The 11,527-nt window shown below is 36.0% G+C and overlaps 1 protein-coding gene across 1 annotated transcript; it reads right to left on the bottom strand.

The window, feature by feature from the left end:
• Positions 1-3,556: 3,556 nt before the first annotated feature.
• Positions 3,557-9,555, bottom strand: LOC140439027 (uncharacterized). Its single transcript, XM_072528658.1, has 6 exons — positions 9,415-9,555; positions 8,981-9,163; positions 8,808-8,918; positions 5,880-6,101; positions 4,075-4,294; positions 3,557-3,942 (listed from the first exon to the last, which is right to left on the bottom strand). The coding sequence occupies exons 1-6, from the start codon at positions 9,553-9,555 to the stop codon at positions 3,746-3,748; spliced, it is 1,074 nt and encodes a 357-aa protein (XP_072384759.1). The 3' UTR covers positions 3,557-3,745.
• Between the last annotated feature and the right edge of the window lie 1,972 nt (positions 9,556-11,527).

Genomic DNA, 11,527 nt, shown 5'->3' with positions numbered 1-11,527 from the left:
ATGGCGCTGTCTGGCAGTATATTTTACTTTCCACATACATTATCGACGAATAATATATTAAAATATTTTGTAGAAGCAATAAACTGTGGTAATTTTTAGTGAAAAGCAAATAAAAAAATTATTTTTTCTGTACTTACCGTAAATTTGGCACTTGAAAACCCAATTATATCGGAATCACTATTAATAAAACCAATAGGCGAAGCTGCATCTGGAAATTTTCGTTTTGGGGTCTCTCTGAATCGCTTGCGGATGGGACTATGAGCGTGGATTTGAACGCGTGTCAAATAATACGAGTACGATTCCACACGAATATTACGATACGGTGTGGGTGTGAATTTTTTTAAACTTATAGAAATGCGCTACGCGTTACGATCACGTCGTCGTAGGTATCTTTGGACGGAAATTCTGGAAGCGAATAGGGCGCATGAGTGATTTACTTAGTTCAAATGTATACATATTCGCATACAGGGTGATAGGGAACAGCAGAATAGCGGTACCGGGAAATTGATTAGGGCGAAATTACAACTTTAACTCCAAACTGTTACAGCTAACCTATTGGAAATAGCATATTTTTGGTAAGAAAATTGATGAAACACCAAAAGATTGTGCCATAGATATTAATATTGGAAAAAGAGGAATTCAAAATTGATGAAAACGTGACAAAGACTTATTGATTATTTTTTCTAATAGTTTGATCACAGAGCAGGTTAGGGAGTTATGAATTCTTTCATTAGAAACCAGTTCCATATACATCTTATTTTAACTAATGTTTTAACCTTCTTCTTCTTCTTCTGGTTCCTATCCGTTTCGGATGTTGGAAATCATATTGGCAATCATGACCTTGCTCGCTGCGGCTCGAAACAGCTCCGTTGAGGTTTTCTTAAACCATGTTCTTAAATTCCGCAGCCATAATATTCTTCTTCTACCGGGTCCTCGCTTACCTTTGACTTTACCTTGCAATATAGACTGCAGCAGGGAGTAACGGTGCTGATTTCTCATAACGTGTCCCAGATATTGCAATTTTATGCGTTTGATCGTAAACACAATCTCTGGTTCCTTCTTCATTTTTTCTAGAACTTCCTTGTTCGTGATCCTTGCTGTCCATGATATTCTCAGCATTCTTCTATAAAGCCACATCTCAAATGCTTCAAGTTTTTTAATAGTAGTGTCTGTAAGCGTCCATGCCTCCGCCCCGTACAACAACACAGAGAAAAAATAGCATCTCAAATGTCTCATTTTTGTATCTAGGGATATGTTGTGACTTTTGAAGATGGCGCTCATTTTGTTAAAGACCGTTCTTGCCTTTCCTATGCGGCACTTTATTTCCTGTACATTGCTCCACTGTTCGTTTATAATACTTCCCAGGTAGCAATACTGTTTTACTCGCTCTATCTGCGTCCAATTAATGTATAGATGAGCCCCATTATATTCTCCTTGCTGATAATCATTTGTTTCGTTTTGTGGGTATTAATGTTTAGTCCGTACTGTTGACTGTACTCGTTTATTCTGTCCATTAGCCTCTGAAGTCCCTCTAAACTATCTGCTATCACCATGGTGTCGTCGGCATATCTAACATTGTTTACTCTTTCACCATTTAGAAGGATGCCTTCGTCTATTCCGTAAAGAGCCTCGTTAAAATTTTTCTCTGAGTATATATTAAATATCAACGGCGATAGGATACATCCCTTTCTAACTCCACGTAGTATTTTTATGTGATCTGTTTCTTCTCCGTTAATTTTCATGTATGCGGTCTGATTCCAGTAGAGTTCTGAAATTATTCTGAGGTCTTTGTCATCTAGGTCTGCTTCTTTTAAAATGTTTATCATCTTTTAATGTTGAACTCTGTCAAATGCGTTTTCATAGTCGATCAAGCACGCGTATACGTCACAGTTAACGTCCCTGCATCTTTGAATCAGTACCTGTACTCCGAAAAGTGCCTCTCTAGTACCCACTGCGTTAATGAAGCCGAACTGTCTGTTCTATATTTGTTCCTCGCACTTCTTATAAATTCTTCCATGGATGACTCTAAGAAACAGTTTCAACATGTGGCTCATTAGGCTGATTGTTCGATATTCTTCGCACTTTTTAGCCCCCTGTTTTTTAGGTATCGCTATGAATTCTGATTCTAGCCATTTATCAGGGATGATTCCTGTATTGTATATTTTATTGAAGACAGCCGTGATCCAATTTATTCCTTCTTCCTCCAAGAGTTTTAAAAATTCAGCTTCGATATTATCAGGCCCTACAGCTTTCCTGCTTTTCATCCGTTTTATTGCTTCTTCTACCTCGGATTTAAGTATGTCCGGGCCCGTCATCCTCTCTGAAAATGGATGCCTATAATCCGTTCTTTGATCTTGAAAAAGTGTCTCCAAATATATTCTCCATTTGTCTTTCATCTCTTGGGTGTCAATGATTAATTTTCCATTGGTGTCTATGAGTTTCATTTGTGTTCGCTTTTTAAAAGTACCCGTTATTTCTTTTACCTTTTTGTGTACATTAAAATTGTCATGCTTGGCTTGTAGTCTTTCTATTTCTTTACATTTCTCTACAGCTTCTTTTTCTTTAGCTTCTCTTATTTTTCTTCTGATGTAAGCCTGCATTTTTTTATATTCATCTTTATTTCCTTTAATTAACCTTCTGCTTTCCATTAAGTGAAGGATTTCTGGAGTCATCCAAGATTTCTTCTTTGTTTCTTTGTTTGGTTTTAGCAGATCTTGTTTAGTTTTCTTAATTATTTCTTCGAATTGATTGATTTCTCGTTGGATGTTATTTTCTTCTTTTAGTTGTTTAACTTGGTTGTTAATATATTCCCCCACTTGCTTTTTAACTTCCGGATGTTGCAGGGCTGTCATGTCGTAGTTAGGTCTAAACTTTTTCTTTATTGTCTTCAGTCTCACATCCATGACTCCCACTAAAGGTATGTGGTCAGATTCAATGTTCGCTCCTGGATATGTTTTGACAGATTTAAAACTGTTTCTGAATCTTCTATTTACCAATGGTGGTTTTAACCTATTCTGTATCAAATTTCGTTAACAGTGAACAATATGTTTTTTAGAGAATCTTCCTTGTACGTTAATGAATTCATGGAATGGTTTATCATCATTCTGGCTTTACAACCCTGTGTGGGTTCTAGCTTCTAGCCTCCTCATGAACTGCTCTCCAGTCGTCCCTATCCATCGCCTTCCTTCGCTAAGCACGATTTCCCATATTTCTCGTGTATTTATCGATGTTATCAAGGAACCTTGTTCTGGGTCTTCTATTCTTCAATGTTGAGATCACTAGGCAATGATCTGAGTGTATGCTTGCGAATCTATAATTACTGCAGTTTATTATGTTTGTTCCATGCCTCGAATCTATTAAGATGTGATCGATCTGATTCGTTGCTCTTCCATCAGGAGAGGTCCAGGTTACTTTGTGTTCAAAATAGGTGCTAGCGACTGTCGTGTTTAGTGCTGCTGCTGGGTTTATCAGTCCTAATCCATTATCTCTACTGATGTTGTGTAGGCTATGTTTTTGTATCGTGGGTATGAAAATTCACTCTTGTTCTATTCTTACATTCATGTCACCTAATACTATCTTAATGTCATTTCTGGTAAATCTTCTGTAGACTTGCTTTAGGTCTTCGAAGAACTGTTTTTTTACTTATTCTGGTTTGTCATCAGTTGGGACATGTGCATTGATCAAATTGTAATTAAAGTTGAATGGTTACTAAAAATAAAAAATAATACGAATAGTGTCAAGTTGTTTATTTTATTTCATTGTTTTCAATTTGTATTGCCTCAAGTAAGTCACCCAATTCTTCTGCTTCTCCCACATAGATTTCCGTACTTTCTGACTTAGTTTTTTTATCAGCATCTGGTTTAGGCAAAGTTGTTATTCTGTCATAAGTTGTATCAAAAACATCGAACGGGATAAAATCTTCTGGTACTGGCCAAGTGAAATCTAAAAATACAAGAGATAAATTGCATAATTCTAAGAGAAAAAAAGTATTTAAGATGTATTTATTACAAGAAAATATGTCAGTCGTATTTACTAAAAACGTTTAAATAAATGCTTGCAAACTGTTGTACATACCTCTATATATCTGTGGAACTTCCCTAGCAATTTTAAAGTATTCTTCAATGTTCATAGGCCAATCTGACGTTAAAATATAACTCACCATTTCGTCTTCTGGAAGATAAGATATAAGTGTTTCTGCTAATGCGGTACTTGTTTTCCTACCGCTTCCAGGCGACAATATATACTGGAAGCCAGGATTAGTTTCCTCCAACGTAACATCACTGCTACTTGGTGGCTGAAACATTACAAACTGAATAATAATGATTCGACAGATCCTTCATAGAAAGGTGTCACAGCATATTTGTCTGTACAATATATCTTAAAGAAGAGTCGTAAAACTTGGTATATATGGTTCTGTTGGTCCAAGGAAAGACCCTATTGAATTCAGAGTCAATAGAGAAAATATCACCAAAGATACAGATAAAATATCAAAGATCTTCGTTACATTTAAGAGTCCTGTACTGCATTATATCGGTTTATTACTATTCAGCTGTAGGAACCTTCAAATTGACCTTCAACTATGATTTTTGATCCTTAATCGTTCGACCACGTCGGATAATAGAGTCCATAGCATTTTTTCTGCACATCATCTGCCATTTTTTTTTATTTATACTACGCCACTGACTCGTGCTGTAAAGCAGCAGCTACAATCTTGCCCAAATATATTAGCCATTATTTTGTCGATGGTATCTAATTAAGGTAAATGTGTCATACAGTAAGGTTGACTGACTCAGTTGATTTTCAACTTTTGTTCGGAGATGGTTTAAGTCTATTTTCGATTTTGCCATGTGAGATAAAGTTTTTTTAAAGTTTATTATTTTTAATTTATAATGTAGCATTTGTTTAGTTAATCAAGTTTCATCGAGTAGTCCAAATTCTTAAACGTTTTTGATAAATCTAAAAAGATTCCCAGTAAATATCTACTTCCATAACCAACAACAATATTCTATAAAATTGCAAACAGCGATTGCATTTCTGGTTAAATATCCTTTTTACTCGTTTTTGGCTAAAATGTAAGTAGTTGCATTCCAAAGAAACTTTCAAAGAAAAATAATCCAGATTTACTATCGCCAAAATTTTCTTTTTTCTTTCAATCTCGTACTGCTTTAATTCACAAGCCGACAAGCCTCAGACCATACCTTTCCGAAAGTTTTTTGTGCGCTGAATCCGAATCTGACCTCTAAATTGTCGAATTGGCTCTGGTTTCTGAGATATCATAACCTAAATGTGCAAAAATAGCGGTTTTTGGTTATTTTTGAGCCAGCCCGCTCTCCCAGTGTGACTGACGCAAACTGACGCAAAGCAGTCCCTGCATCTCTTTCTAATTTGTCAGATTTATCGACCACATGACCTAAATGACTAATGAGAAGGTCACGAGGTCGATAAACCCGGCCAATTAGACGAAGATGCAATAATCAATTCATTTTATGGATTCTAATGTAGGTTTTATAAAACTAAGAAACTATAAGAAAATATCTGAGTAAACACAACGTCATTTAAAGCATTTAGACCTATACTTAGTTTTAACATTCCATGGAGAAATTATATGACGATGCTACATAACCTCAAAAACGGTCAAAAATAGCTATTTTTGCTCTTTTGGGTTAGGATATATAAGAAATCAGAGCCAATTTACCAATTTATTGCTCAGATTTAGATTCAGCGCCAAAAAATTTCTGAGAACTATAACTAACTCAGAAACTGCGAATATTGGTCAAATCTTGTCGGCATGTGATAGATTTGAAATTGTCAAACTTTAAAAAAATTCCATATAACAAATGACGTGCTCTTAAATTTAATAATCATTTAAAATCACTTACTACCTTCTCCTCTTGGCGTTCTGGTAGTTTTTGAAGCACTTTCGTGTCTGATTTAGCACTTATTGTAGAAAATAAAGGATCTGTAGCCACAAAATTACTCAGGGAGTATAATTTTAGTACACAGGCCAGTGTTATTCGATATATTTCGTCTTTATCAGCAACCAAGTTGGTAAATAGCTGTGGTGGGAGTCCACAGTAATATCCCCAGTCATTTATTAATCGCTAAAACAGGTTAATGACGAAATGGGTTAAAATGATTTAATGCTGACAATCAGACGTTTTAAATGATTTATTTTACTTTTTACTTTTCTACTCTTTGTTCTATTTCGCTTTCATATTTTCTACTAACACCACCACCATCATCATCAGCATACATTAAGCACCAGGAAATACCCCTATAGTTTTTATCCAGATGAGCATCAATAAGAGTTAAGCACTGAACACTGATGCAATCCTACTTTCACGTGAAAATAATCATCTCTCTCATAATCTGCACATACCTACTCACCGTAAATCCTTTTTTTTATCGAGTCCCTACCACACAGCTTCTCGAGATACCCTATACCTTACACTTTTTTAAGATGAAAGAATATTATAGAAGCATTTATTGCTTAATTCCTATACTTGACTATATCGCCAAGCATCAAAATTGGTGTTTTAGACTAGATGTGATCCGAGGAAGAAAGCTATACAAAGCAATAAACACGAGAACCAACGTACTAGCCAAACGATCAAACAAATAAAACCCCCGATCTTCTGACTTTGGCATAACTTAACGTGTGTATTATTCTTATTGCGCCGTCTACTTTAGAAAGTTAGCGATCCAAATGACAATTGTAGCTTTGGAAACAGCTACACGAAAGATTTCTGTGGATGAGCGGTCAAACCATCTTCTCAGGTCTTTCAGCCACGAGTTCTGGCGTCTTCCAGCTGATCTTGGCGTAATGTGTATTACATTACGGAAAAACAAATTGGAACATCTTTAAACATCTAGTGGAAAAGAGATTACAACTAAACATTCCCCTAAAGACCGACGAAGAGATATAACATGCTGTCGAACACTTTAACTCAGTCATGTAACAAGCTGCCTGGGACTCAACAATATCCAGCAACAATGAAAAGAAGGGTAAATACACTTCGATATTTATAAGAGAGAAAATAATCCAGAAAAGAAAACTCAGGAAACAGTGGCAAGCAACTAGATCGCCACAAACAAAAACGTAGCTGAACAATGATGTAAATGAGCTTAAAGAAATGATAGCGATGGAAAAGAATCTACAATTCAGTGAATACATAAAACAACTAGATACAACTAAACAAACTACTCTCTATGGAAGGCTACTTGAAAATTAAAAAGACCCCAATACGATATACAACCTTTAATAAAAGAGCAAGGCGGATGGTTAAAAACACCAAAAGAAAAAGCAGAGACATTTGCAAACCATCTAAGAACTGTATTCATTCCTATGGAACAACTGACCCCAATCGACAGAAATCATACCAGCTAGAATTACCAGAAAAAAGATTTAAATATTCAATGCCAATCCTAAAAAAGCCCTATGGTACGACCTCATCATAGGACAAATATTACAAGATCTGCTGGAAAAACTATATACACAATTATTCAATTCAACCATGAAAATGAGCTATTTCCCACCGTGATGGAAAGCTGAAATAACACCCATTTTAAAACAAGGTAAACTACCTGAAAGGTTGAAATCATACCAGCCCATCAGCCTACTGCCAGTGCTCTCTAAAATGTTTGAAAAATTTTTGCCAACAAGACTAACATCTCTTCTAGAAGACAAGGAAATAATTCCAACTCACCAATTTGCATTCAGGCAGAAACATACTACCATTCACCAAGTACATCGAATAGTAAATAGAATCGATAAAGACCTCGAGACATCCAGATATTGTTCCGCACTGTTCATAGACATAGGACAATCATTCGACAAGGTATGGTACCAGGGGTTGCTCTATAAGCTGAGGAGTTGTTTACATCTAAACTATTACACACTACTAAAGTCATACCTTACATACAGACGTTTTAGAGTCAAATACGACAATGAAATAATATAACTCCAACGCACAACAGCCGGAGTCCCACAGGAAAGTGTACTGGGTCCTGTTCTGTACTTACTCTACACTGCCGACCTATTAACATCACCTGCCCCAACAATAGTTACATTTGCAGATGATACGGCGATCTTATGCTTCAAAAAGAATACACACATCGCATCAGAACTCCTGCAAAATAACATACATGAAGTCGAAAAATGGTTAAAAAAAATGGATAATTAAACCGAACGAGGAAAAGTCGATACATGTAACATTTACAACCCGTAGAGGAACATGTCCACCTGTATGTATTAACCGCATACAAATAGCACAGAAAGGTGATGTAAAATACCTTGGGGTTCACCTGGATAGAAAACTGACCTGGAAAAAACATACATCTCCCAAAAGAAAACAACAACAAAAAAACAAGTCAATAAAAAAAATTATTTTTCTTTTCTTTGTCTTCAAGCATCTATCGTGGATGTATATTTTTTGGATATAAAGATCCTCAGACCATCTCAGCTTCTCCTTTTGTGGCTCTACAGATCATTGTGACAATAGCATTGCTTGTGCAAGAGTGACACTTTAATTGGGGTCGTTTTTCCGTCCTCACTAAATGACACGTCCATCTTAGGCAGCTCACTTTGTCTCAGGCTGTACAACTCAGTTAGCATAGCATTAATATTAGGTTGAGAAAAACACGACAACCAAAAATAAACCAAATTGTCGATGATTTTCAAGAGGTGATATTATGGCGGTATTCGTCACAGGAAAACATGATGCAAAAAAGGAACTGACCAAATGCGTAGTAAGTAAAAAAGAAGAAGGAAAAGGTAATATGCATGTTATTTTTTTTTGTATATTTACCCTATTCACATGTGTTAGTAACGTAAAAACCTTCACATTGTTCAACAGCTCCTGATAATCTGTAGCACCTAACAACAATTTCAAATGATAATATATAGCTTCTTCGTCTCCCTAAAAACAGAAAAAATCATTTTATTTTGGATGTATAGCAGACAATGAATCTACTTTAATACCTCTATCATATGTATGAAATACTTTGGGGTGACCACCAGAAATCCTGTCAGGTTCTCGTGGATATTGTTAGTTCTGTTTGTTTGATTGACAATATCAGAGAACCGGGCAATTAAACATTCAGCTTGAGCTGTCTCGCCGCAATTGTGAAAACCGGCATAAATAAATCGGTGTATAAACGTGGTCTACAAACGATTATTTGTTATTAAATTATAAAGGTTTTACAATGACAATATACTCAAAAAACTTAATTGTCATTATAAAGTAAGTAATAGCACTGATACTTCATTAAGATGTAAAAAAAGACAGTAACCTATTTTTTTAATGTATAAATAAATAGGTGTATCTTATTACAAAAAATAATTTCCAACGTCACATTTTTGGATTCAAAATTAATTTTCGTATTTTATAAAATATGTGGTGCAAACATTCTTACCCTGCCAATTAAATCAAAATTATAACAAACGATATCATACAAAGTTGTTCTTTTTGGTTCTTGAATACCAATTACAGCAGTATTTTTTGATCTCACATTTTTTTTAACGTAACTACTACCGAAATCGCCGCTTTCATCCATTTTGTTTTAATTCTACGTACAAAGTTTGATCAATATCAGAAAACGCCTACAAGAAACTCAAGAATTCAAGAAAGAGAAGTCAGGGATCTACAAAAATTATTGGATGCATAGCAAAAGAAACTCTCGAGAACTAGAAAAAAGCTGATCCATGTATCCATCGGCAAATATTGACAATGATATTGAGAAAAACATAATAATAATAGCGATAATATTGAGTAAACTTTAGGAAATATTTTTTTGTAAATTATTTGACATTGTATGTTGTGCTGGTTATAAAGTTTTTATCGAGGCTTGTCAATAGCTATATTTTATTTGTTCTAATATCCTTCAGAAACATCTTTAACTTTCCAGAATAGTCTTGAATTATTCCATGCAACATGGAAGTCTCGTAGGAACGTCCAAAACATTTGAGATCAGCTCTGAACATTTAATATGTATATTCCTAAATGTCTCAATATGCATCTAAAACATTTCAGACTGCTCTCCATCGACTTCTCAATTATTCCAGAAATCGGTAAGATAGTTTCGAAACAAATTCAGATTTCTGCTTAAATCTGGAGCCTTCTAAAAATTGCAAGGCATGGCCAGACGATGATAAAGATGTTAATAGATCTACTCTGTATGAGTACGAGAAACAAATTCGTTAAGGATTTCTGCTTAGATGAATAGACATGTCGTGGAATGCAAATTTTAGATTCCCCATGTCTCTATTAATATCTTTATCATCGTCTGGCCATGCCTTGCAATTTTTAGAAGGCTCCAGATTAAAGCAGAAATCTGAATTTGTTTCGAAACTATCTTACCGATTTTTCTATCAGATGTCGCTATTGCGTCCATAACGAAGCCATGTTATTGTTGCTTCCTAATAAGACAGAGAAGATTATTTTTCACGTTAAGAACGGCTACGAATAACTATTCTGATGAGACTTATTAAGTCGAAATACGTATCAATAGATACATAGACGTCTTTTTCATTTTATTCCAGAAATCTTGTCTCTTAAAAGGTTATGTCCTGAAGGCTTTCAAAATATTCTAGAACAGTTTTGATATATGCCGACTTCCAGAAGTACTTAAAGTCGGAAACAAAGTCCTTCAAAGGCCATTAATATTTTCCAGAAGTCTTCTGAAACATTCCAAGCTGCTTGAAATCGTCCAGAAGTCTATGAAACATTACAGCTAAGGACCTCCGCGCGCTAGGCAGTCAACGTATATGATCAGCCAGTTATAGCCGCCAATCGACAGCCAGTTATATCGGTTCTTTAATATGGAGCGAATATAACATAACGCCACGTGGAAGCAGCCATAATTATTTACCGTTTGTCTCGTAAAAAAGGCAAAATAAAAAAAGGGCTGGTAAACTCTCGATCATTGTACTCTTCTTAGGATATATCCGAAATCCTCTACAGCTTTAAACTTCCTGAATTAATTTTTCGGTATCTAAAATTATTTTAAAAACGTTGGGGATAGGTCTGGCTGATACGACAAGTGCGCAAAGACTGAATGCAGCCACATTCATTTCCGCTCAGAATCCCCACTTGCTTTAGCTACGAGCAACTAACGGGCTGTTGCTCTAACAGGTACGTTCTAGTAGCTGCCACAAGCAGGGACACTTGGCTACTTAGTGAGCGGGCTCACGTAAACCGTCGGGGTTTGAGCGGCTACTAGTGCGCGGAGCCCTAACAATCCCCACAACAGCCCACATAAAATAAAATATTTAAATAAAAAGGGCCCCGCGCACTAGGCAACCACTTAAACCACGACAGTTTACGGAAGTCCCTGCACTAGGCAGCCAAGAGTTCCTGCTTGCGGTAGCTACTAGAACGTGCCTGTTACAGCAACAGCCCGTTAACTGCTCGCAACCAAAGGGAGTGAAGATTCTGAGCGGAAATGAATGTTGCTGCCTTCAGTCTTTGCGCACTTGTCTCAACAAGACCTATAACTGGCTGCGCTGCTGCAGCGAACAAACCAGTTT

Source organism: Diabrotica undecimpunctata, chromosome 4, assembly GCF_040954645.1.
Source record: "Diabrotica undecimpunctata isolate CICGRU chromosome 4, icDiaUnde3, whole genome shotgun sequence".
Classification (NCBI taxonomy): Eukaryota; Metazoa; Arthropoda; class Insecta; order Coleoptera; family Chrysomelidae; genus Diabrotica; species Diabrotica undecimpunctata.
This window is presented reverse-complemented; position numbering and strand designations above follow the sequence as displayed.

Coding starts and splice junctions, on each gene's coding strand:
- LOC140439027 (XM_072528658.1), bottom strand. CDS start 9,555: ATGGATGAAAGCGGCGATTTCGGTAGTAGTTACGTTAAAAAAAATGTG. Junction 9,164..9,414: donor ATTTTGATTTAATTGGCAGG/GTAAGAATGTTT, acceptor AATCGTTTGTAG/ACCACGTTTATACACCGATT. Junction 4,295..5,879: donor AACGCCAAGAGGAGAAGGTA/GTAAGTGATTTT, acceptor GTAATGTTTCAG/CCACCAAGTAGCAGTGATGT.